General features: G+C 68.3%; 2 protein-coding genes across 9 annotated transcripts in view; one reads left to right on the top strand and one right to left on the bottom strand.

The window, feature by feature from the left end:
* Nucleotides 1-25,204, top strand: part of GNA12 (G protein subunit alpha 12) — a 55,020-nt gene that overhangs the window by 27,044 nt on the left and 2,772 nt on the right. For 2 of the 6 annotated variants that reach the window (XM_036424408.2, XM_036424406.2), the window contains 2 exons: nucleotides 3,944-3,994; nucleotides 5,344-7,642. In XM_036424408.2, the coding sequence (XP_036280301.1) occupies nucleotides 3,944-3,994; nucleotides 5,344-5,913 (621 nt within the window). In that variant the 3' untranslated portion in view covers nucleotides 5,914-7,642. Of the gene's footprint in view, nucleotides 1-3,943; nucleotides 3,995-5,343; nucleotides 7,643-15,700; nucleotides 15,726-25,204 lie in introns of those variants that run through there. The other 4 variants (XM_045576798.1, XM_036424407.2, XM_045576796.1 and 1 more) reach the window with 3 other exon arrangements.
* BRAT1 (BRCA1 associated ATM activator 1) lies at nucleotides 14,110-23,418 on the bottom strand. 3 transcript variants are annotated; one of them, XM_045576791.1, is made up of 14 exons: nucleotides 23,176-23,418; nucleotides 22,666-22,808; nucleotides 20,445-20,599; nucleotides 19,996-20,143; nucleotides 19,279-19,651; nucleotides 18,984-19,100; nucleotides 18,675-18,766; nucleotides 18,124-18,242; nucleotides 16,902-17,094; nucleotides 16,699-16,772; nucleotides 15,798-15,900; nucleotides 15,577-15,675; nucleotides 15,267-15,442; nucleotides 14,110-14,987 (listed from the first exon to the last, which is right to left on the bottom strand). In XM_045576791.1, exons 2-14 carry the CDS (start codon nucleotides 22,790-22,792, stop codon nucleotides 14,304-14,306), a joined length of 2,460 nt encoding a protein of 819 aa, XP_045432747.1. In that variant the 5' UTR covers nucleotides 22,793-22,808; nucleotides 23,176-23,418; the 3' UTR covers nucleotides 14,110-14,303. The 3 variants fall into 3 exon arrangements, with proteins under 3 accessions (XP_045432747.1, XP_036280188.1, XP_036280187.1); XM_036424295.2 differs by lacking the exon at nucleotides 23,176-23,418 and adding an exon at nucleotides 22,999-23,082 and having other exon boundaries at nucleotides 19,996-20,140; nucleotides 22,666-22,811; XM_036424294.2 differs by lacking the exon at nucleotides 23,176-23,418 and adding an exon at nucleotides 22,999-23,081 and having other exon boundaries at nucleotides 22,666-22,811.

Raw genomic sequence — 25,204 nt, 5'->3', positions numbered from 1 at the left:
TCTCTTCCCTTCCCTCGGCTGTGCGGCTGGAGAGGGCTCCCACGGCGAGTCCCGGTGCCAGCAGAGGGGCGGCTGGTGAGGCCTGTGCTCCTGTGACTTGGTTTCGATTGTGTGGTTCTGGACCCAGAACCACCAGCTGTCCCTGCGTGGCTGTGCCCGGACCCGGCCGCCCTGCTGGAGCAGGAAGCCCATCTGCAGGCCCCCCAGCAACTGTTATGGGGAGGGACCCCGGGCGGGGCTGACAGCCCTTTGTCATCCGGGCCCTGCAGGCGAGGCCTGGCGGCCCTGGAGGGGGCGGGGTGGCAGCTAACTTACTCCCGGAGATGCTGCTGGAGGAGGTGGAGATGCTGCTGGAGGAGGTGCACGGGGCTGGAGGGGGCGTGGGAAGCCTTAAAGGGACAGTGTCCTGCTGGCACGTGCCGTGCTGACGGACCTGCCAGGCTGTGGCGTGGCGTCCTCGGCCTTGCCGTGGCCACAGGTGTGCGTCCTGCTGTGGGCTGACCGGCGTGGCCTGTGGCAGGTCCTCGTCCAGGCGGGTGAGGGGAGTGAACAAACGGTGAACGGGCCCACACTGAGCGGCGGGTAAAGTGAGCTCGCGCCCTCAGGTCCCAGCTCAGGCTCCCCCACACCTCCTTCCCGAGGAGAGTGGGGAGGCCGAGAGAACAGCCGAGGGCTGGTGCCCACACCCACAGGGTCCGCGGCCACACGCTCACGGCCCTGGCTTGCGGGCTTCCCTCTGGACAGCGGCCCGTGGGCCGCGCTCTGGACTCGGCGCCTCCCCCGAAGCACAGGCTCTCGGTTGCGGCTGAGCCTCTAGGACTGCGTGCCTGTGTCACTGCTGTGGGTCCGGGTCTCAGGTGGAGCCCCTGCTGCTCCCTGGTGGCCGGGGGAGGAGGGGCAGGGGCGCCCTGTCACCGGCTCTGAGAAGCGCGGCTGAACCGCCAGCGGTTCAAAAGCCCCGAGCCGTCACGCTGCCCGCACCCCCCTCCCCGGGCCCTCTCTCGGCTGCCACCTGCACGGCCACCCGCTGGCACCCTTCCTGGGTGTCCCCGCCTGTCAGCCCTGACCGTGCCGAGGAGCCACACGCGTGCCGAGGAGCCACACGCGTGCCGTGGAGCCACACGCGTGCCGCCTGGTGGGTGCCAGAGGGGGGCCGGGCCTGCCCCGGGCTCCGTGGAGGTCAACCCTGGGCGCAGTCGCTGTGCGCGGAGAGGTCACCGCTGCGTTTGGAGGGTCTCCGAGGGGCCTCAGGTGCTGGTTCCTCACATCCCACCCCACGTCTCACAGCGAGCGCACCGTGTGGCCGTGGCCGGGATGCCGAGGCCTCGGGCGGGTCTCCTCCCCTCCGGTGCGGTGCACGTGGCTGCTGTCACCGCTGTGGCTGGCTGCAGACCCGCCCCGTGGCCCGTGTTTTCCGATTCTCTCCGCTTTAACCTCTGCTCGGTGACTCAGGCGTGGGTGCTGCGTGTGTGCGTGCGTGCGTGCGTGCATGCGTGTGTGTGTGCGTGTGTGCGTGCGTGCATGCGTGTGTGTGTGCGTGTGTGTGTGCGTGCGTGCGTGTGTGCGTGCGTGTGTGCGTGCGTGTGTGTGCGTGTGCGTGTGTGCGTGCGTGCGTGCATGCGTGTGTATGTGCGTGTGTGCGTGCATGCGTGCGTGTGTGCGTGTGGAGGGGCTGCTCTGTGGAATGAGTGAGCGACACGCAGGGGCTGCCCCCAGGGAGCTTCCAGCTTCCGACCCACCACCGAGGGCGTGGGCCGTGCCGCGTGCCCAGGCGGCGCCTCCTGAGTGCTGGTGAAGGAGCGCCTTTCCACGGCTCATCTGCCGTCCGTCCTCGGCTTTGTGCCGGTCCCTCTTTGGAGGAGTTCATTACGGTCGTGTTTCCCGCCTTTCAGCGTGTCTTGGGATTTCCTGCTGAAGCTGGACATCATGTGTCAGTTGCTCAGCCTCATCTCTGGCCCCATAGGCCGTGACGCTGGCCTGCCTGTCTCTGTGGCGGGGCCCAGCCCGCCCGCCAGCTCCAGGGACCCAGGAGGGGGGGTGAGGGTCCGTGCTCAGCTCTGCCCTGGCGAGGCGAGGCCTCTGCGGCAGCCGGGACAGTGAGGGTCCCACGTCGCCTGCGCGAGTGCCCTGAGCACGGCTCTCTCCACATTTGCGTGTTTGGAGTTTGTGAGCTTCTTGAAATCTGTAAATGTGCCTCTTTCACCCAGTTAGGAAAGTGGTGTTTTTTATACAAAAACCATTCTTCCCGCCGGCTCTCCGATCCTGTTGGGTTCCAGTTACGGTGTGAGACCTTCTGCTGTGGTCCCCGGGGGCCAGGCCGCTGTCCTCTGTGGTGAATCTTTTCATTTCTGTTATTCTCGTGTCAGAGCTCACTCTTTCTTTCTGGCTCATCTCCAGTCTGGTAAGTCCGCCCACCCATTTTTCCCTTTAGATTCTGTGCATTGAAGTCCCACAAGCTCTGCGCGGCGCTCTGTGTACCTGCGGAGGTTTTTGTCTTTGTCCCCGGGAAGCATGTTACTGCCCAGGGAACTAACTGACAGCTGCCTCGAGCTTTGTCAGTGGCCCGGTACCTGGTGATGGAGTGGTGGCTGCCGGCTTTTCTCCGGAGGACAGTGCGTCCTCGCTCTCCGCACAGGAGGGATGTGGTGGCGTCCTGGACACTGCGAACGTGGTCGCGGGGCTCCGGTGCCATCTGTCCGCCAGCGAACGCTGGTGCTTTTGCTCTGGGGACAGTCGCCGAGGTGAGACCAGTGCCCGTCGGTCCGCTGGCGTGGGTGGCGGCTGAGCGCCCGCTTCCCGTGGGAGGGCCAGTCCCAGCCCCGAAGGCTAGGCGGCAGGCAGGCGGCGAGGGAGAGGACGTCAGGGAGGCTCCACAGCGCTTCCCTCACAGCTGCTTCCTGTCCGCGTGGGAGAGCAGGGGCTGCAGACAAAGCAAGAACACGGACAGCAGCCAGCAGACGCGGGCGGGCGGGCGGGCGGGACGCACTGCCTCCCCATCCCAGACCCTGGCTTTCCCCTTCGAGTGGGAGGGGAGGGCCGGCGTCAGGTGACGGAGGCAGCTGCAGAGGGGGGGGGGGGGGCCTTTCTCTCTGGAGCTGTGGGTGCCTTCCACTCTGGCCGGGCTGCTGGGGGTTGGGGAGGGGGGCGTGGGGGGGCTGCGTTTGATTAGCGTGCTCCGTGTGCTGCAGGAAGGTTGCCCGGCCTCAGACAGTCAGGCAGCCAGAGGCCTCCGCTGTGGAATGGGAGCTGGTCCTTCCGGAAAGGAAGTGGACTCGGTGCTTCCTCCGGGCCCGCTGGGACGAGTGGGAGGATCCCTCCGAGCTGGTGGGCTGTCCTCCAGCTCCTTTCCCCGGCCGCGACCTCGCTCCTCCCTCTCGGTCCCTCCGAGTCTCAATGGTGCTGCCATGGGTGTGGGTTGTGCCGCTGCTTTTCCCAAGGCAGCCCGCCTCCCACAGAGCCTCGGTGAAGGAGTGGAGCCCTGGGCCCCGGGAGCCTGGGGTGAGAGAGCCCGGGTGAGAGAGACCGGGGTGAGAGAGACCGGGTGAGAGAGACCGGGTGAGAGAGAGACCGGGGTGAGAGAGACCAGGGTGAGAGAGGCCGGGGTGAGAGAGACCGGGTGAGAGAGAGACCGGGGTGAGAGAGACCAGGGTGAGAGAGGCCGGGGTGAGAGAGACCGGGGTGAGAGAGCCCGGGGTGAGAGAGAGGCCGGGGTGAGAGAGCCCGGGGTGAGAGAGCCCGGGCTGGGGTGAGAGAGTCAGGCTCCAGTGGCCGCTCAGAGTGCACATCCCTATGGGGCCCGCCCTCCGGCCATCCTGCTTCTCAGGGAAACGTGTGCGGCTGTCACTGACCGCTCCTCCAATGCCTCAGCCCCCGCCAGTGCCACTGCCCGTGGGGCCTGGCACATCGGCCCGCAGCTGACACGCGCTCTGTGTCCTCCTGACAGGGGGAGTCGGTGAAGTACTTCCTGGACAACCTGGACCGGATCGGCCAGCTGGTGAGTGCAGACCGCCCGCCCGCCCGCCCGCCTGGGACTCTGGAGAGCAAAGCCGCTCGGTGGCTCGGGCTCCGCGGACTGAGGAGCCCTTGGCTGGGCCACGAGGACGGAGGGACAGGGCTCAGGGGAGGGCCCCCGTTCCCCGAGGGAACTCCACTCCTGCTCATAGGCCGCCAGGCCTGTGACGCCATGGGAGGCGGTGTTTCTGCAGAACCCCTCCGCCCGACCCCTGTACTGTGGGGGTCACACATGTGCCAACGGAGCGCTGATGAGCCTGGCTGGTCGGCTCCCGGACAGTCCCGGGTTCGATGTGGTCAGGTGCAGCCAGTCAGTGTCTATCCCTGTTCCTTCCACTCTCTCTAAAAGTCACTGGAAAGACACCCTCAGAGGAGGATTAACTTCACAAAGAGCTGCTTAAGAAGTCCACGGAGCCCCGGGGGACAGTTGTCCCTGTGGTCCGTCTTGTGGCCCCCCCCGCCCCCTCCCAGGAGCAGGTCCGTGGTTATGTTAGTCCCTCAGTGAGACTCCAGAAGTCAGAACCACCGCCCTGTGGCTCCTGGGAAACTCCGCCATCCCTGGCGCCAGCCAGCGCCAGCCAGCAGGTCCAAGGGTGCCGCCACTCCCGCAGCCAGGCCACACGGGTCCCGGTCACTCAGACCTCTCCCTGCGCTCCCCCTCCGGCTCTCCGCTTTCCCTGCCAGCGTGCTGGGTGGTCTCTCCCCTCGTCTCCCTCCACCTGCAGCAGGTCCCCTCCGCCCTGCACGTGGTGGTTGGTCCTGAGGCGCTGCTGTCCCGGTTGGGTTTGGGGGGACTGCGCCTGAGCACCCACGTGGGGGCACGTAGGTCGCAAAGGGGAGACTCGGGCTCTGAGGCTCCCAGCACCGCTGCTTCTACCAGCAGCGTGCCGGCAGTATTTGGTTCGACTTCTCCGAGCCCCTTGACTGTCTCTCCTACCCGTCCATTCCCTGCTCCCGCCCCCTCCCATCTCCCCTCCCTCTCTGAGCTCCGCCCCCTCCCATCCCCCTTCTCTGAGCTCCACCCCCTCCCATCCCCCTTCCCTCTCTGAGCTCCGCCCTCTCTGAGCTCCGCCCCCTCTCATCCCCCTTCCCTCTCTGAGCTCCGCCCCCTCCCATCTCCCCTCCCTCTCTGAGCTCCTCCCTCTCTGAGCTCCGCCCCCTCCCATCTCCCCTCCCTCTCTGAGCTCCGCCCCCTCCCATCCCCCTTCTCTGAGCTCCACCCCCTCCCATCCCCCTTCCCTCTCTGAGCTCCGCCCTCTCTGAGCTCCGCCCCCTCCCATCTCCCCGCCCTCTCTGAGCTCCGCCCTCTCTGAGCTCCGCCCTGTCTTGCAGAACTACTTCCCCAGCAAGCAGGACATCCTGCTGGCCAGGAAGGCCACCAAGGGCATCGTGGAGCACGACTTCGTGATCAAGAAGATCCCCTTCAAGATGGTGGACGTGGGCGGCCAGCGGTCCCAGCGCCAGAAGTGGTTCCAGTGCTTCGACGGGATCACGTCCATCCTGTTCATGGTGTCCTCCAGCGAGTACGACCAGGTGCTCATGGAGGACCGGCGCACCAACCGGCTGCTGGAGTCCATGAACATCTTCGAGACCATCGTCAACAACAAGCTCTTCGCCAGCGTGTCCATCATCCTCTTCCTCAACAAGACGGACCTGCTGGCGGAGAAGGTGCGCAGCGTCGCCATCAGCAAGCACTTCCCCGACTTCCGCGGCGACCCGCACCGGCTGGAGGACGTGCAGCGCTACCTGGTGCAGTGCTTCGACCGGCGGCGGCGCAACCGCAGCAAGGCGCTCTTCCACCACTTCACCACGGCCATCGACACCGACAACGTCCGCTTCGTCTTCCACGCCGTCAAGGACACCATCCTGCAGGAGAACCTCAAGGACATCATGCTGCAGTGAGGCCGCCACGGCCACCGAATCCGGCGGTACACTACTGAGAGCCGGCGGGCCGGGGCACTGCTGTGTGCGCGCCCGCGTGTGCCCAGGGTGGGTCCGCGTGCCTGCGCGCGCTGACACCAGCACCGAGCGCCCGCCTGCCCGGCTCCCTCCAGCCCGCAGGTCTTCCTGCCACTAACGCAAGCCCTGCCCGTGTGGTGTGTGGGCGACCCAGTGCCAGACAGGCGGGCGCGGGGCTCGGCGCCCCTCCCAGGGAGCGCGTTGCCTTTTAAGACTCCTGTGCCACGTCCCGGAGCCCCCGGCTGTGGGGGGCTCCTGGAGTGTTGTGCCTTAGTGCCCAGGCGCTGCCTCCTCCTGCCACCTGTCCGTCGCATGGACAGGGCACGTCCCTTGCGTAGCACTGGGCGGTGCTTATTACTCCCGACCGCCCCGCCCTGCCCTGCCCTGCCACCCCTCCCCTCTTCCCCCGCCAAGTCACACCCGCCGCCTGCAGGTGGCCGCTGGGGTGCAGCGCAGGGTTAGCACAGCCGTGTCCAGCCGGCGGCCTGTGCTCCGCAGACACTGACCCTCAGGGAGCCCGACCCGCACACCCTGGGTCCCGCAGACTGCCACCACCCAGTGCCTCTTACAGCCGTCCCTTCCCAGGGCTGTCCCTTCGCAGGCCGCCCTCCATCCGGTCCTTCCAGGCTCTGCCTCCTGAATGCCAGCAGCACGTGCTCCCCACTCGGGGTGCTGGGCCCGTGGAGGCCGCCCGGCAGGTGCCACACTGTACAGCATGCATTCCACTGCCGCCTCGGCCCTCCCTGCGGTCTGGGGGGGGGGGGGGGGGCTCGCCTAGCACTTGAGAGAGGAGAGAGCTTCCTCGCTCGCCAGCACCAGAATCCACTGGCTTAGCCACCCCCGGGCCTGGTCCTCAGGGCCCCTCCCTGGGCCCCATGTCACACTGAGTCTGCGGCAGGGCTGACCCGGGGCGGGGGGGGGGGGGGCGAGGAGGAGCCCGCTCCCGAGTCACCTCGTCACCTGTTTAGGAGGAGACCACAGCGCGAGAGCCTGGGGGCGTGTGCGGAGGGCCGGCTCTGGTGAGAAAGAAGTTGCTGATTGGGTGCCGGCCCCTGTGGCTCTCCAGGAGCAGAGGCTGTGGCCCAGGCCCGGCCATGTGGCCTAGAGGAGAGGGTGCAGGGCACTCAGGCAGGCGGTTCTGAGGTCGCGGTCGCCTTCGGTGCCGGGACGCCGGGTGTCAGGGGTGTGAGGAGCGGGCTGGTCCTCCCCGCCGGGAAATGGGGCTCGGAGAGGCGGCTGGGCCCGGCTGGGCCCCTGAGCGCCCTCATCAGGCCGAGCCGTTTGCTCACTTTGGTGTGAGTGTGAGCACCGGGACCGCGCTGAGCGGGGCGGGAGGGCCCGGAGGCCAGGACCCCGACCAGCTCGGCCGCCCTGCACCCTGTGGGCTCCTCGCCTGGCCCGGGCGTCCCGGCCGAGGAGGGCGTCCCGGCGCTGCCCTGTCCTGGGGCGCCTAACCGGAGAAGAAGTTACACTTGTGAGGCTGAACTAAACCATTTACAACTTTCTACACATAGACTAGTCCTTCTTGTTTCCAAAGCCTCGGCTTTTGTAATTTTTTATCTTAATTTCACTGTCACCTTGATAATTGTCTTTTGTATTGAGATGTTGGAGGAGCAGGAGGTAGCGGTGCCTCATCTATTATTGCAACAATGTAACAATAAACTTCCTCAAATAAGACGCATTTCTCCGTTTCTCTGCTCACGCTGTTCACATGAGACAGTGGGGTGGTGACGTGTTTTTTAACTGCTATTTGTAGAGAATGTCTCAGGTGCTGAGTGACAGCTCTGGATGATTGCGCTCCAGCGCATTTCTTTCCTTACGAGTCGGGTTATTAAGTCCCGAGAGCAGGCACTGACTGGAGGCAGGATCCTCAGCGTGGCTGTGACCAGGGGGGCAGTCACTCTGCAGGTGAGCACAGCGTCAGGACGGACGGGGTGTCCGTGTGGGCTCCGGGCGGCCCCCGCACCGGATTGGCGCAGCTGCGAGCACCTGGTTTGCACTGGACCGCCTCCAGCCTCAGTGTTTCTTACAGTAAATCCCTTTTCTTTGCTCGGTGGAGAGTACCACTCAGCCCGACGGCGTGCTTACGGGCAGAGCATCAACCTACAAACCAGGGGTCAGGGTTCGATTCTCGGTCAGGGCCCATGCCCGGGTTGCAAGCTCAACCCCTGGTGTGGGCATGCAGGAGGCAGCTGACCAATGATTCTCTCTCATTGCTGATGTTTCTCTCTCTCCCCCTCTCAAATCAATAAAAATACATTTTTTTAAAAACCAGTCGGCACTCAGAACCAACATTATATTCCATTTCCAGACCCAAAAATTCAGCCAGGGACACTGGCACGGGTCTGCTCGCAGGCTCACTGTGATGAGAATCCCAGGTTTCACTCCACGCCTGCCTCGTGGGCACAGGTGTTGCAGAACGAAAGCTTCCGACGGGCAGAAATGGCGAGACGCACCCAGCGGGTGGCCCCCGGCTGCACAGGATCCGCTGTGGAGCGAGGGCGTGCCGGCCGTTTGCCCACTGACAGGCGGGCGGGAGCAGCGTGGAGGGGGATGGCCATAGTGCCTCCCGCCTGCTGCCCCCGGGCCCTGCTGCCCCTGCCCCAGCAGCTCCTCCCAGCACCGGCTGAGCTGAGCGAGGCCTGCACTCAACGCTCATTTCAGACAGGTGGTGATGCCTGAGGCAGGTGGCAAGGACCGGGAGGGGGGGTGGGTCGCCCTTGTGCTCCAAGACAGTGCAGGGGAGAGGGCCGGCCGGGCACCTCCTGCTCTCTGGCCTCCTGTTGGCAGGTGAGTGTGTCCCTAGGGGTTAGGACCAGGCCCCACTGACCACAGGCCACTGGGAGGGCAGCTCGGTGCCGAGAATGTCTGAGCCCACAGGGATGCCGAGGGGGTCTCGCTGAGGTGGCGTTGACGCTGTGCTCTGGGCAGAAGCTGGTGCGGGTCGGAGGTGCTTGCGGGAGAGATGCGCTCGAGATGTGGGTGCTGTCTGGAGCCCAGGAGCCAGGGAGGCAGGGCCTGTGAGGGCCGAGGGGCCCCCAGGGGATGGGCTGAGAGCCCGGGTGCCAGGCCTGGCCCAGCGCCACACGACACGGTGGATCCAGTGCTCGGGTGACGGCCTCACGCGGTTGGCTGGTTGAGAACCTGATGCCCTGAGGGGGCTGGGGGGACACAGCCGGCCTTGCGGCCTCTCTGGGGCCGCTCCTCGGGCTGAGGAGGCGGACACTGCGTCCGGGGCCTCCGCTGAGCCGGTCCTGGCCGCCTGGCCCTCATCACCGTGGGGAACGGGGTGGACACGGAGTGGACCTTTCTTGGAAACTGCTTTTTAAAATAGCCCTGCCCGAGCTTGTTTTCCTTTGCCTCTTCACCCGAGAAGCTTGTCTAAAAATAAACCTGTTATTCCGGGTCCTCGTTAATCAAGGTGCTAGGCCAGGGGCTGGCCGCTTCTGATTTACAGGGTTTCCGCAGCCGGCGAGGCGGAGGGTCTCTGGCTCGTTCCCAGCGCTCTTTCCCGCCTTCGCTTGAGGGCCGTCAGCTGGCCAGAAGCTGCTTTCCTTGCGGTGGGCTCCTCCGTGCTCAGTGGCCCCACTGGAGCCAGGACTAACCCAGCTCCACAGGGCCCGCGGGCCGGGTCCCTGCGCCTGCCCAGGAAAGCCCTGCTCCTCCCGCCGGCCGGCGGCCTCCGGGATAAAAATACTCCTGCCGGGACGCGCCCTCTCTGTGCACACAGGGCCTCGGAGCGGCAGCTGGGCCTGTTTAGGTTGGCATCTTCGCCCGAGGCCGGCCACCCACCCGGCCGCTGGGACCTCCCGGGTCTGGGGGAAGGAGCGGCAGCTGCTCTCAGGAGCAGGCCGGGCAGGCCCGAGCGGCCCCCGGGAGCCAGCTGCGCCTCCCACCTGGCGCCTCCTTCCTGCTCACACTGCCCAGGTGCTTCTCTCAGGAAGACCCAGCGCTCGGGCGGGCGCCGGCTGTGCAGCCTCGGGGAGCCCCCAGCCAGCGGGCCTCCTGGGTGGGCACAGCAGGGCACCGCCTGGCGGGAGCTTCTAGACTGAGGCTGACGGTGGCCGAGCTCCCGGGGAGGGTTCCGGCAGCCGCCCGGCCCGGCGGGTCTGCAGAGCTGCTGCGAGGCCCGTGTTTGGCCTTCTGTGTGCACCGCCCTGAGCACCGGAGCCTGTGGCCTCTCCTCTGAACGTGCTGGGTGTGGTTTGTACCTGGAGCTGTAACATTAGCCGGTGGCTAAGCCGGTGGGTGCCTACTTTCTTCTCTAAGCCCGTCTGGAGATTTATTTCTCCCAGAAAAGGCTGAATCGGATAGCCCATGGGCCACATCCCTCCTCCCTGCCCCTTCCCAAGCTCCCCAACCAACCATGGGGCCGAAGACAAGCTAACTTCACTGGCCTGTCTGCTGGGGCGGTGGGCGGGCGGGGCTTGTTTGATGGGGCGTGGCTTCGGCCTCGGGGCGTCGGGGCGGGGCTTGGGTGGGCGGGGCTTGGAGGGCGGGCTGTGGCTTGGGTTTGGCGGGAGGAAGGGTCCGGAATGGCTCTCCGGAAGTGACTGTGGCCGTGGGAACGAAGAGGGAAACCCGGGCCGGGAATGGGGGAGGCAGGTGCGCGGAGGGGTGTCCCCTGAGCCGGGGCCTGGCTGCTCGGCCCCGCCGTCAGGACGCGGTGGGCTGTGCACGTGCTCGGGCTGGGCTGCTGGCCGCACCGCACACGGGGCAGCGGAGGGACTGGCGCGGCCCCTCGCGGGCTCTGAGCCCCCGCAGCGCGGGGCCGGGCCCTGAGCGTCATCCTCGCTCCCAGGACATCTCGTCCCTGACGTCCCTTCCAGCATGTCCCCCTGGGGCCACTGAGGCCGGCGGCTGTGCGGCCAGGGCCTCTCCCCCGCGGGGCAGCGCTTTGGGGCCACAGCTGAGAGCCAGGGCGGGGCCGGCGGGGGCACAGGCAGGCGGACGGACGGACAGACAGACAGACAGACGGGCAGGCAGGCAGGCGGATGGACGGACAGACAGGCAGGCGGACGGACGGACAGACAGGCAGACGGACGGGCAGGCAGGCGGACGGACGGACAGGCAGGCGGACGGACAGACAGGCAGACAGACAGACAGACGGGCAGGCAGGCAGGCGGACGGACGGACAGACAGGCAGACAGACGGGCAGGCAGGCGGACGGACAGACAGGCAGGCGGACGGACGGACAGACAGACAGACAGACGGGCAGGCAGGCGGACGGACGGACAGACAGGCAGACAGACGGACAGACAGGCGGACGGACGTGCGGGGAGCGGCCATCCCGCGTGGCCCGCGGTGCGGCCCCGCTCCCTCCCTGGCTCGGGCCGTTTACACACAGGCACCCCCGGGGCAGGGCAGGGCTCCCCTCAGCCAGGACGATCGTCACCGGAACCCCCGCGGCTTCTGTCCACAGAGGCCCGGGGAGGCCGCGGAGGCCCGTCTTCCCCGCTCGCCGGCCCCGCCCGGCCCCGCGGAGCCGCCCGTGGCCCCGGAGAGCGTCAGCTCTGGCCCGGGGACAACCGTCCTCAGGAGGCAGTGACCGTGTTTAATCAGAAATCCGGCGGCCTCGGGCCGGAGAGGAGATGAGGCCCGGCCCGGCGGTTGTCCCAATGTCTCCCATCTCCCCCGCGGGCGCCCCTGGCCTCCCCCCGGGCCTGGCGGGCCTGGCCGGACGGTGGCCACGCCTCCCGCCGCCGTCCTGTCCGGTGGGAATCCCCGGGGACCAGCCCCGCGGGAGGGCGCCCGGGGCGGGGACAGCGAGGCCCCGCCCCTGGAGGCGGACCCGCGGCAGGCCCCGCCCACACCGCAGGCCCCGCCCACAGCGCCGGCTCCCGGGCTGGCGGCGCTGAGATCTTACAACTTCCGGGGACGGGACACCCTGCGGTGCCTCACGCCGCCGGCAGAGGGCAGCACGGCCAGGGCTGAAGGACAGGAGCGCCTGCGGGGGGCCTGTTGGGGCCGCCCTCCCTCTGGGGGCTGTGCCTGCGCCAAAGGGGGACGCGGCATCACCACGCAGAGCCCTTGTGGACAGACAGACAGACGCCTCCGTCCCTCCCCCTCCTCTGCCTGCCCCAGGCTCAGACTCAGGATGCAGTGAGACCTTGGGGCTCGGCTCCCCGAGGTCCCACAGGGCAGACAGGGCCGAGGCCTGGGGCAGGTCCTCAGGCCCAGCAGGTGGGAGTTCAGGGCATGTGACCGGAGTGGCAGCCGGTGGCTGTCCTTGACCTCTGCTGCGGAGCCGGCCCCGGCACCGGGCAGCCCCCCGGGACCCGGAGCCCCTGGGTGAGGCCAGATGGCCAGTGTGGTCTGAGTGGCCTCAGGAAGGAAGGGGACAGAAGTCGGGCCAGACCCGCCCCGACTTAACCTGGACCCTGAGGGCTGTGCTTTAGGTAGAAGGGTCAGTTACACCCCTCCCCGCCCTGCGCCATGGCCAGGGCGCGGTTCTCGGGCATCGAGCAGCTCCCGTGAAGGTGCCACGACCGGTGGAAACACACCACGAGGGGCTGTGGAGCATAGAGGGCAGGGATGGCCTGCTGCCCTCCCGCAGCCTCGGCCTCTGCACCGTTACCCCGGTGTGTCTTGGCCGGGACTGTAGGTGAGGTGTGTGACCTCTGAGCCTCCCGGTTGCCCCAGGCCTCTTCCCCGGGGTCCTGGGCTGAGCCGGCCTCGCCTGCCTGAGCTAAAACCACTTGGCCCGGACAGGGAATTCCACTGACGCCACTGGAGTCCGTGTTCATGAGAGGCCTCGCTTTCTCGGACCGGCTCTGTCTGGACGTGGTGTTTGGTGACCAGATGTCCCGATTTTAACGATTTGTCCTGCGTCCTGAGGTGTTTTAAAGAATGGGGATGCCAAGAGTGGGATGTTGGTCACCTTATGTTTGGGTGGCGCTGGCTTCCGCGAGTGGGCGGGAAGCCCCCGTTCTGCCCTCCAGAGGCTTTGGGGAACAGGTGGACGTGGCCGCAGCAGCCCCTGCCTGGAGGAGGCGTGAGCTCGGAGTCCTGGAAGCTCAGGGCGATCCTGGGCAAGGTTTGTAGAACTCACCAGCGAACAGCCCCGGCCGGGCCGGGCCGTTTGGGAATGCCAGTGCCAATCCCGGTGCGCAGGTCTGCTTAATCAGTGGTCGGCAAACTCATTAGCCAGCAGAGCCAAATACCAACAGCACGGCAATTGACATTTCTTTGGAGAGCCACATTTTTCAACTTGAACTTCTTCTAACGCCACTTCTTCAAAATAAGACTCGCCCAGGCCGTGGTGTTTTGTGGAAGAGCCACACTCAAGGGGCCAAAGAGCCGCCTGTGGCTTGAGAGCCGCCTGTGGCTTGAGAGCTGCGGTTTGCTGACCACTGGCTTAAATGATCTCCATGTATGATCTTGCCGATCGTCTCGAGGAACTGGCCAGTCTCCGTCATCCAGGCCATGGGCGGCGGGTGCTCACCACACTCCCTCCCTCCCGTTTCCGACCGGTGACTCTGCCGCTTTTCTCCGTGTGGCTAGAGGCTGGCCATGCACTGATCGCCGGCCCCAGAACCTGGCTTGTGGTTTGGATAATCCTCTCTATTGGTTTCCTGTTTCAAACTGGATTTCTGCTTTTATTTCTGCTTTTATTACTTACTTTGGATTTGATTTGGCCGTTTTCCAGTTCTCCGGGGAGAGGGCAGTTTGTGGGTGTTCCCTAACGAGGCTATAAACGTGCCCTGCTGCACCCCACAAGCTACGGTGCCGTCAGGGAGTTCCATCTCCGGGCTCCTCCGGACATCCCTCTGGTGTTGGTGCAGGGGCCTCGGAGGACGGGCAGCCGGCTCGCCCGGTTCTGAACGGCGCCTGTCGGGCCAGCCTGGACCTCGGCTCCCCCAGACGGGACCACGGCAGCTCCCCTGCCTGTGGGGGGCAGTGAGCGGAGTCCCTGGAAGCTGAGGGCGATTCTGGGGCTGCGGCTGGAGGCCTCAGGAGGAGCCAGGGCCCAGCACCAGGCCCTTCCAGGCGGAGCTCTGTGCTGACCTTAGTCACCCGGAGGCCTGGGCCCAGGGCAGACCGCTGGCCAGAGGCAGGTGGCTGCCCGGGAGGTCCCTCCCCACCCCTGCTCCTGGCCGGCGTCTCACACGGCGCAGACTCTGGCCGTCACAGGTGTTTATTTTTAGTGGGAAATAAGCCACTTTAATAACACTCCCAACACGTGACTGACCGCTGGTCTTCCCGGCCTGGCTCCCGAGGGCCCCTGTGAAGCCGGCCGAGATCGCCCGCGGCCTGAGGGCGGGACAGGGAGGGAGGTCACGGGGGGAGCAGGGAGGTCGCGGGGGGCAGAGAGGTCAGAGGTCGCCGGGCCCTCAGTAGCAGTCGGCCTCGTTGTCGCCCCGCAGGCCCGCGGTGGCCAGCATGTCCTGCAGGAGCGACTGGGGGTTGCGCTCCACGTGGTCGCTGCTCTCGGCCAGCGCCCCCCGCAGGCCCTCCAGGTCCAGGGAGCGCAGCACGGCCAGCACGGCCTCGGGCTCCAGGGGCCCCGGGGGCTGGGCCTGCTCGCCCGCCCGCCACCGCTGCAGGGCGGCCTCCAGGGCGGCCACGGCGGGCCCCGCCTCCGGCAAGCTGAGCCCGGGGGCCGCCTGGTCCCGCAGGAGCAGGAGGAGGGCGCAGGCCGCGCGGGCCACGGGCCGGTCGCAGTCGAACAGGGCGCGCAGCGCGAACTCGGGGAGCCCCACGCGGCAGGCGGCGCGCAGGGCCTGGGCCGCGGGGGCGGCGGGCTCCGGGGCGGCCGCCGCGTCGGGGCAGGGCGGGCCGGGCCGGCCCAGCGCCCGCTCCAGGAACGCCCGGCCCAGCTCCAGGCCCTGCGCCCGCACCTCCCAGTCCAGGTCCCGGCCGGCCGCCTGCAGCACGCGGGCCACGAAGCGCTCGGCGTCCGCGGCCTCGGCGTGGCCGTCCCGCAGCCAGCGCGCGAACACCTGCATGGCAGCCCGGCGCGGGAAGCCCTCGGGGTCGGCGGCCAGCACGCCCAGCAGCTCCGGGAGCACGCCCTTCTGTGGACGGGGCGGGCGGAGGGTGAGTGCCCGCCAGTGCAGGCGCCCAGAACCCGCCTGCGGGCCTCCGGCCGCGCACCTGCCCGCCCCCGCCCTGTGTGTGCTCATCGGTCACGCAACGGGGTGCTGGGAGCCGAGGGACCCGGACAGAGCCCCGCCAACGGGGTGGGGGAGCCGAGGGCCCGGGACGTGCCGGACAGAACCCCCGCCAACGGGGTGGGGGAGCCGAGGGACCCAGGATGTGCCGGACAGAGCCCCCCAGGCCGTGCCCACGCCCACCTGCGGGCCTCCCGGGCACTCGGGGCCGGCAGGGGTGGCGTGCAGCCCCCGGCTGGCCAGCTGGCCCACGGCGGTCACCGCGCTGGCTCGGACGTAGCTCTCAGGGTCCTGCAGGAGCTGCCACGCGAGTTCAGGCACCTCGGACGCCAGGAGCGCATGTCGGAAGCCGGCCTGTCCTGCGGGTGGAGCGCCCGGCCGCTGTGACCGAGCTGCCCGCAGCCTCGCCCTCTCCCGGCAGCGGCTCCGGGCCCGGCTCCAGAGCCCCCCGGGGGACCAGAGTCGGTGCCACAGGCCCCGCCCCCGCACTCACCTGCCCAGTGTCCGGCCAGCTGGGTCAGGAACTCGAGGCTCGAGTCCCTCACCTCCCAGCAGGGGCTGCACAGGCGCCTCTGCAGCACAGGGAGAAGCTCTGGGGCGGGAGGGGGGTCAGAGAGGCCCGCGCCCCTCCTCCCGGCCGCCCCCTCCTCCCGGCCGCCCATCCGGCCCCGTGGCTCCCGGTGCCCTGTGTGTGCCCGGGGGAGGCCCGGTTACCTCCGAGGAACGGCTGGGCAGGGGGGTCCGGGGCGCAGCCGCCAGGGGGCGTGGGGGCGCTCAGGAGCCACTGCAGCGCGGCCTGGAAGGCCTTCTTCAGCACCTGGGGAGGGCGGGGCTGCAGGCTGGAGGGGGGATGCCCCTGCCCCATCCACCCCCCGCATTGCCCCATCACCCCCTGCCCTGCCCACCCCGTGCCCCGCCTCGTCCACCCCCTGCCCTGCCCACTCCATGACCTGCCCCGTCCACCCCCCGCACTGTCCCGTCCACCCCCCGCCCACCCCATGACCTGCCCCGTCCACTCCCCGCACTGCCCCGTCCACCCCATGCCCTGCCCACCCCGTGCCCTGTCCACCACCTGTGCCCCCTGTGCCCCCACCCTACCCACCCTCTGCCCTGCCCCGTCCACCCCCCACACTGCCCCGTCCACCCCCTGCCCCTGCCCCGTCCAGCCCCCGCACTGTCCCGTCCACCCCCTGCCCCTGCCCCGTCCACCCCCTGCCCCTGCCCCGTCCAGCCCCCGCACTGCCCGGCTTCAGGAAGCAGAGGGGCCTCCAGGTGAGCGAGAGGAGGGGAGGGCGAGGCAGCCTCCGGGGACCTCACTCCTGGGGAAACGCCATTTCTGCCCAAGACACAGACTAGCAGGTGCCTCTGCCTCCAGCCCGGGGACCTGGGCCTCGTCCCCTCCACTGCCGCTCGGTGCATGGGTGGCCGCTCAGTGGTGGGGCTGAGAACGGTGCATCTGCAGCAAACTCCAGGCCCCGCGCAGGGTCCCGGCTCTGGGCCGCCTCTCCCGCCCTCCTGCCTCCCCGCCCAGCGAGGCCGGCCGGACCGGCAGCCGCTGCCCCTGGGAACCCCGGGGAAGCACAGGGCCCCCACCTCTGCCCCCCCCCCCCCGTACCGTGGGGCTGGAGTCGGGGCTCCGGAGGTAATCCAGGAGGACGGCAAACACCTGTGTCACCAGCTCTGGGGGCCCTGGGACAGACGTGGTGGGTGGCACCCGCCGCCGGGGGCTCCAGATCCGGCCCGGGGAGTGCCCCCCGGAGAGCAGGCCCAGGAGGTCCGGGCAGGGCAGGGCGGCCTGAGAGGCAGCGCCTCGCTCACCTGCGTCCTCGTACAGCGCCCCCAGGAGGCCGAGGGCGGCGCGCTGGACGCGGGCGCAGCCGGCCAGGACGGCACAGAGGTGGCCGCCCAGGTCAGAGCCGGGGGCGGGCACTGCAGAGCCATTGCAGAACCGCAGGACCGTCAGCACAGCCCCCAGCAGGGGCGCCTGGGGCCAGGGTGCAGGGCGCTGGGGCTGCGGGAGGAGAGGTCAGCGGGAGGAGGGGGTCAGCGGGAGGAGGGGGTCAGCGGGAGGAGGGGGTCAGCGGGAGGAGGGGATCGGCGGGAGGAGGGAGTCAGCGAGGGCAGGGCTGCGAGAGGAGGGGGTCAGCGGGAGGAGGGGGTCAGCGGGAGGAGGGGGTCAGCGGGAGGAGGGATCAGCGGGAGGAGGGGATCAGCGGGAGGAGGGGGTCAGCGGGAGGAGGGATCAGCGGGAGGAGGGGTCAGCGGGAGGAGGGATCAGCGGGAGGAGGGGTCAGCGGGAGGAGGGGTCAGCGGGAGGAGGGGATCAGCGGGAGGAGGGGTCAGCGGGAGGAGGGGGTCAGCGGGAGGAGGGGTCAGCGGGAGGAGGGATCAGCGGGAGGAGGGGTCAGCGGGAGGAGGGGTCAGCGGGAGGAGGGGATCAGCGGGAGGAGGGATCAGCGGGAGGAGGGGTCAGCGGGAGGAGGGGTCAGCGGGAGGAGGGATCAGCGGGAGGAGGGGTCAGCGGGAGCAGGGGTCAGCGGGAGGAGGGGGTCAGCGAGGGCAGGGCTGCGGGAGGAGGGGGTCAGCGGGAGGAGGGGGTCAGCGGGAGGAGGAGTCAGCGGGAGGAGGGGTCAGCGGGAGGAGGGGGTCAGCGGGAAGAGGGGGTCAGCGGGAGGAGGGTGTCAGCGGGAGGAGGGTATCGGCGGGAGGAGGGGGTCAGCGAGGGCAGGGCTGCGGGAGGAGGGGGTCAGCGGGAGGAGGGGTCAGCGGGAGGAGTGGGTCAGCGGGAAGAGGGGGTCAGCGGGAGGAGGGGGTCAGCGGGAGGAGGGGTCAGCGGGAGGAGGGGTCAGCGGGAGGAGGGGGTGAGCGGGAGGAGGGCGTCAGCGGGAGGAGGGGGTCAGCGGGAGGAGGGGGTCAGCGAGGGCAGGGCTGCGGGAGGAGGGGGTCAGCGGGAGGAGGGGGTCAGCGGGAGGAGGGGGTCAGCAGGGCAGGGCTGCTGCCCGCTGCCCGGGGACGGGGACGCGGGCCTGGCCACACCCACCAGCGGCTGCAGCAGCTCCAGGTGGGCCAGGGTCTGGCACAGGAGCCCCACGCAGGCTGACCGCGAGGACAGGAGCGTGGCCACTGCCGCCGCGTCGCCCTCAGGCCCGGCCGGCCAGCCTGCGGGACCACAAACAGCTCCGTCAGCGGAGTGTCCTGCCGGCCGCGCCCCGGTCACCACCCGGCCACCCCCACGCCGGCGACTGGGAGGGAGGCTCCAATCGGGCTGGCAGGTGACCACGGCCGGCCAGGCTGGGCCTGAGCCCGTCCAGGGGCAGCTTCTGTACCAGGAGCTCCTCTCTGTGCCGCTGCGGCCACAGGGCACCTGGCCCTTCTCTGCCCCACCCCACCCCCACCCCCACCGTCCTGAGGCCGAAGTGCCAGCCCCGGAGCCCGGGAGGGCGGGCGAGGCGGCGGCATGGCCACGAGGTGCCCACGGACGCGGGCGGGATGGGAAGACAGGAGCAGCAGAGCTGGGGGCCCCGCCCGCCCTTCACCCGCCTCCCTGACAGCGGTCCCGGCCCCCCACGGGGCGCCCCCGCCCGGCGGTACCTGGGGGCGCGGGGGCCTGCGCGGCCGCCTTCAGGACACAGGCCAGGGGCTGGAGGAGGACGGCGAAGGCCTGGGCGCTCAGGGCCTGGGGGCTGAGGACGGAGGGCGGTGAGCCCTGCTCCCTCCGCGGGCGGGCACCGGACACACCGAGAGGCAGCTGCCCACGGGCACCGCGGCGGTACCAGGCCCCGGGCGGCGGGGGCGGCGGGAGCAGCTAGGAAATGCCCACGGCCCGGCCACCCCGCCCCGGACAGAGCTGCCCAGACCGGGGACAGCGAGGCCCCCGCCCGCCCCCGGGGCCGCACTCACCAGTCCTGCAGGGTCAGCAGCCCCAGAGCCAGGGGCCCGGCGTGCGCGGGCCTGAGGGAGCCCAGCGCCCGCGCCGCCATCTCCCACCAGCCGCGGTCGGAGCTCAGCGCGGGGGACCTGCAGGGAAGGCCCGGCCAGCGCCGTGAGTCTGGAGCCCGAGGCCCCAGGGCCCAGCGGGCTGCCACGCCCGTGGCCCGCGCCCAGCGGAGACGCAGGTCCCTCCCGGGCACAGGCACCAGACCCTCTGGTGGCCCCTCCTCCCGGGAAAGCCACCCCCCGCGGCCCCGGGGCTGACCGGGCCACACTGAGGAGGAGGTCCACCAGAGGGTGGGCGGCCGGCACCGGGTCCTTCTCGAGCAGACGGGCCACCAGGGGGCTCAGCCGCGCCCACAGGCCCTGCGTCCACGGGCGGTGGCAGTGCCCGAACGTGGTGGTCAGCACGTGGAGGGCCTGTGTGGCCCGCGGGGCGGTGGCAGCGCTCAGGGCCTCCTCGAGGTGGCCCACGACCGCCTGGGCGCTGGCCGGCCAGTCGCACGCCGGGGGGCCGGGGGGGCCCTCGGCCGGGCCCCCCAGAGCCAGGCCCAGGATGTGCGCCAGCAGCTGCCCGGCCGCCGAGGCCACGAACAGGCTGGAGTCCCCCTGCAGGGCGACCACGGTGTCCAGGGCTCCTGCGGGGAGACGGCTCAGCGGACGGGGTGCCCGTGGGGACCCGCAGAGCCCACGGCTCCCTCGGCAGCGGGGGCACCTCAGGGAGAGCCGGGCCCATGGAGGCCCGTCGTCCGCTGCTCAGGAGCCCGAGGCCCGAGCTGCCGGGCGTTAGACCCACAGCCCCTGTCCCTCCTCTCAGTCCCAAAGCCGCCCGCTGGGCCCACCACGAGCAAGGACACCGCTCCCTCTCTCGAGGGGCCTCCCGCCCCGGTCGCCCGTGCTCCTCACACAGCCCGCCATGCCTCCCACCGCCCGGGGCCGGGCGCAGCGGCCCCCGAGGCCACGTGGGCAGGCGGGCACTCACCGAGCTCGGCCAGGAAGGGCAGGGCGCGGGGGTGCTGGGCCAGGGAGCGCAGGCCCTGGATCCAGCCGCTGCGCACCGTGGGCGCCATCCAGGCCGCCCCACCAAGGGGGCCCGCCTCCCCGAAGAGCCCGGACAGCAGCTCCCCCTGCTGGAGGGAGAGGAATGGCCCTGGGCAGCCGCGCTGGGAGGGGCAGGCGGCCTGGAGCCATTGAAGGCTGATCGATCCCATTCATTCGTCTCAGGAATCCTCCGGAACAGCACCCCAGCGTCGCCCCCAGGGGCCCCTCTGTCCGGGACATCCTGGTGTAAGGGCCCCGTGGTCTCCGAGCTCCCGGCCCCTGGGGACCATCGGGGCACACCCACCTCAGTGTCCCCACCGGGATGCCCCTGCCCCCGCCATCCCTTACCAGACAGGCCGCACTGCGGAGACGCGGGAGGGGCCCACTCACCTGCAGGAACTGGAAGCAGGCCTCCTGGGCGGCGAGCAGGCCCGCGAGGCGGAGCGCGAAGGCCAGCACGCGGGGGCTCAGGCCCGGGGCCTGCGGCACCTGCAGCAGCAGCTCCACCAGGCAGGGGCTGTCCCGCAGCAGCTGCAGGCTGGACCCTGGACAAGGCCCGGCGTCACGCACGGCCGGCCTGCCCCGAGGGCCGCGCTCCCTCCCGGCCGGCGCCCCCAGGCCTTCAGGGGGAGCAGCTGACGGAGGACACGAAGGTCCCTCGCAGCACTCGGCACAGGGGACACACTGGAAGGCCAGCACCTCCGCCCAGGCCGGGCGCAGACAGGGAGTGCCTGGCCGGGCTCGGTCGCGCTGACCGTGACAGAGGTGCCGGTTCCAGCGGGACCACCTGCCCTCCAGCGGACACTTTCCTCTCACGCTGAGCCGGCCCGATGCCGGGAAGCACGGCAGGACGGGCAGGACGGCCAGGCCTGCCGACCCCGCACCGAGCTCTGCCCTCCCCCACGCCCGGTCACTGCCGGTCCCCGCCCCCACCGGGGAGGCAACTCGGAGGAGGGCGGGTCCCCACGAGGCCCCAGCGAGGCCCCGGACACGGAGCTCCGGGGAGCCGGACCGGACAGAGCGAGGAGGAGGGGGCCCACGGACACCGGGAAACGCAAAGGCGCCCGGGCTAAGGGACAGGGTGGGCTTCGGAAGGACGTAAAGTAAGACAAAGCACCGGGGCCCGGGGCCCGTCTGCCGAGTCCCCGCAGGGGGACCCAGCGCGCAGAGGGATGCGTGTGCGCGGGCGGTGGCCGCTGAGAACGGGCGCGGGACACGCAGCTGAGAAGCCGGAGACAGAGGTGAAAAGACGGAAAGCTCTATCCGCCCATGGAGGGCAGGACCGGGAGGAAAGGGAGCAGAAACAGGAAAACGGAAGGCAGGTTCAAAGGTCACAGGAAGCACACGGAGCAGGCCCGCCGTGCTAACGGAGCGGCTGGGTCCCGGCGAGAGCCACGGGCGGGCGGGCTGAGCGGCGAATCCTACACGGAAAAAGCCGGCTTCGGCGGGAAGCCGTTCCAGAGGAGACGGGACCACGGGAGCTGCTCGCTCCAACGCCACGGCTCACGGAGGGAAAGGAGTCCCAGGGGAGAGTGGGGCCCACAGTCTCCGAGGAAGGTGTTCACACGCCTCGCAGGAACCACCGAGCCACGTGAGCAGGAGCACAAACACGTGACTGAGGAACCGTCATGGAGCACGTACACGGAACAGAGGGAAGATGCGGGGGGGGGGGGGGGGGGGGGGGGGGGGGCACGAGGCCAGGCCTCTGGGGATAAAAATGCTGCACAATGAGGTTGTGCGATGGCTGCAGAGCCTGTGAGTGCCCCAAAAGCCCCAGAGCTGGCTGTCAACTCCATCTCAACAAAGCTGCTCAAAGCCATGCTTTACATGTGACCACAGCCCTGGCCCATATGGCTCAGCGGGTAGAGCATTGGCCTGCAGACTGAAGGGCACATGCCTGGGTTGTGGGCTTGATTTACAGAGGATCGCTGATCAGCTGCCTCCTGCACGCCCCACACTGGGGATGGAGCCCACAACCTGGCCATGTGCCCTGACCAGGAATCGAACCCTGACCTAGTTCGTTGGTCGATGCTCAACCATTGAACCGCCAGCCAGGCATGTGGTTGAAGTTTTATATAAAGAATATGTATTACGCCCCTGGCTGGTCTGGTCCGTGGTTAGAGTGTTGGCCTTGCATGGGAGGGTCTCGGGTTCGATTCCCGGTCAAGGAATGCCTGGGCTGCAGGTTTGATCCCAGCCCCGGTCTGGGCATGTGCAGAAGACAACCATATGAATGTTTCTCTCTCCCCCTCTCTCCTTTCAATCTTCTCTAAAAACCAACGGTGGAAAAAATATCAGATTGTTTTTAAAGTTTTATTTTCATATTCAGAGAGAAAACAAAACTGACTTCTTAAGAAAGAAAAGCAATGCATTGAGAACAGGAAAAGGAGGCAGGCACCTAGCACAGACCGAGCTTCGGGGCCTGAATCCGGCTGGAACCCCAGCACTTCCAGCTGCAGCTCTGGCTCCTGACTTCTCCCTCACCCCGAGGTGTCCCCAGGCAGCCAGGGGGCTCCTCAGGATGCGAAGGAAGGACACTGGCCAGATGGGGACCCCTCCTCCAGGACAGGGGAGCCCTGCGCCTCGGGAAAGCCAAGCCCAGCGCCCTTACCTGCTTCGGTGACAGATTTAAACCAGTCCAGCAGCTTCTCCAGACAGGTGTCGTCCGCCACGGGCTGCCCGGGGTCCGCCAGAGCCGCACAGAGAGCCGGGAGGAGCCGGGAGCACTCGGGGTCCATGATGAGGCCGGGGGTCCTGCAAAGGGAACGTCAGGGCCGGCCCCTCCAGCCCTGGTCGCCAGCAGCCCCCACGCCTGCCCAGGACTCCAGACAGCGGGCATCGCGAAGATCACCGCCCTGGGGTGATGCAGGCGCCCGTGCAAAGCCTCAGCCTGGATGCAGGTCCGGAGCAAGCCCGCCCTAGGGCCGGAGCATGCTGCTCACTGGGCTGCAGGGGGCCAGCGCCGGGTGCGGGTCCGTCGGGGCCGCTACGTGCTCACGTGCGTCTGAGTCCGGACTGGGTCAGGACTCAGTCCGGACTCAGACGCACGGCCCGTCCCTCCCGAGCACCTGTGCACCTGCGTGTGGGGCCGGGCGAGGCGTGTGCACGCGGTAACACGCACCCCGAGTGCGATCCGTAACCTCTAGCCAGCCGGGGTCAGGAGGGCCTGCGGCGGGCGTGGGGCAGGGTGGCCGGCGGCTCTGTCGGGGTCAGGAGGTCCGCCCGGGCCGGGGTGTCCGTCTCCACCGGAGCGCGGCTGGGTCCCTGCAGACCAGCCCTCCGCAGCGGAGTCAGCCTGAGGCCCGTGGAACCCGCGCGGGCGCCGGTCGGGCGGCCAGGAAGGGCCACAGGGACCGGGGGACCCAGCCGGGCCGCGCACGCCAAGCCCGGCGGCTCCCGCCTTCGCCCGAGGTCCCGATCCCGCCGACCGGCACGGAGACCGCAACCCTTCCGCCAGTCACTCGCTCCGGTCCGTCCGCGCCGAGGCCCCGCCCCGCATCAGGCCCCGCCCCACAGGCCCCGCCCCGCCAGCAGGCCCCGCCCCGGACCGCGCCACCTGCCAAGCCTGGAGGGGGGAGTTCGAGGACGGCGGGCACGGGAACGAGCTCCCGCGAGACCGCTCCGGAGCCCATAGGGACAGTGAGAGAGCAGAGTCGCCGTGAAGGGCGTCAGATGCAGGCCAGCGCCAAAGCGGACGCCCCTACCGAGAACGCGCCCCCCGACGGGGCACTCAGTGGTACGTGCCAGAGCGTCCGCCGGGCAGGGCGCCAGGAAGGCGGGGCTTCAGGAAGAGGCGGGACTATTCCCGGAAGTGGCGGGCCCTACCCGGGCCTGGTACTTCCTGTCTGGAATGGGGGAGGAACACGTGCCCCAGAGGAGCATCTTCTCCCCGGAGGCAGAGTCCGTGGTCACTGGCCTCCCAGCCCGGCCCTCCGCGGCCCGAAGGCCTCCGGCCAGCGGGTAAACAACAAGGCCCTGCCGTGCAGAGTCCGTGTTTGAGCATCCTCCGGGGAAATGCCTGGTCTGCAGTGTAAGGAAGTGGAAAGCAGGATTCCTGAGTATTAAGGTTAAATAAAAAGGGGGCTTTAAACACGTTCCTTTTTAAAAATATATATTTTATTAATTTTTCTTACAGAGAGGAAGGGAGAGGGATAGAGAACTAGAAACGTTGATGAGAGAGAAACATCGATCAGCTGCTTCCTGCACACCCCCTATTGGGGATGTGCCCACAACCAATGTACATGCCCTTGACCAGAATCGAACCCGGGACCCCTCAGTCCGCAGACCGACGCTCTACCGCTGAGCCAAACCGGTTTCAGCTAAACACTTTCCTTTTGATGGGGGAACCACTTCGGACGCCTCAGAACTCCTTGGGTGAAGAGGTTTGTTAACCACAAAACAAAACATTGAAACCTGTAGAGAATTTGTGTGAGTTTATTTGAGCCAAACTGCCAACATCTGCCGGGAAGCAGAACCTCAACGAGGTGAGAACACTCGGAGAATGGAGGGTTACATCGGTATTTACACGTTGCAATCACAGAAGAGGGAGTGGGTGAGTTACCTGAAATCCATTGGTGATGGGTTAAGGGGGTGGGACAAGCAGAGCAGGGGAGACCTGGGATTGGGTGAGAAGTGACAGATGGACAGGTGCTTCTCTGTAAGAGACGGATACAGGATGCTTTAACCTAATTAACAGCTGACAATTAACTTTATAATTAATTGTCATTGGCTGTGCCCTGAGGGGTCCGGAGTAAAAAGGAAGTTACAAGTTACACCGACTTCTCACAGATATAGAGTAAGGTGACCGGACGTCCCGCTTTTGGCGGGACAGTCCCGATTGTTAACAATTTGTCCCGAGTCCCGTGGCGTTTTAAAAACGTCCCTATTGTCCCGGCAAAAGTGGGACGTCTGGTCACCTTATCTTAGAGGCAAAAAGACAAATGGGCTCAGGAAAGATCTAAGTGGATCTTTGTCACTAGCCTAGGACATGACTGCCCACCCTAACCTGTTTGTAGTTAAATATTTCATTTTCAAACCATCCTTTGTGGCGATTTTAGGTCTCTGAGTTTGCAAGACCTCCACGCAGGCTCCCCGGAGCTGGCAGGCCAGCAGTGGCTCCCTCCGTCCGCGGTGTGAGCCCCAGTGGCTCC

The sequence above is a fragment of the Pipistrellus kuhlii genome, unplaced genomic scaffold (assembly GCF_014108245.1).
Source record: "Pipistrellus kuhlii isolate mPipKuh1 unplaced genomic scaffold, mPipKuh1.p scaffold_m20_p_8, whole genome shotgun sequence".
NCBI classification, from domain to species: Eukaryota; Metazoa; Chordata; class Mammalia; order Chiroptera; family Vespertilionidae; genus Pipistrellus; species Pipistrellus kuhlii.
Note: the sequence above shows the minus strand (reverse complement) of the source record. Positions and strands in the feature narration are given on the sequence as shown.

Coding starts and splice junctions, on each gene's coding strand:
- BRAT1 (XM_045576791.1), bottom strand. CDS start 22,792: ATGGACCCCGAGTGCTCCCGGCTCCTCCCGGCTCTCTGTGCGGCTCTG. Junction 18,767..18,983: donor CTGCTGACCCTGCAGGACTG/GTGAGTGCGGCC, acceptor CTCCGTCCTCAG/CCCCCAGGCCCTGAGCGCCC. Junction 15,676..15,797: donor TGCCCAGCCGTTCCTCGGAG/GTAACCGGGCCT, acceptor CTCCCGCCCCAG/AGCTTCTCCCTGTGCTGCAG.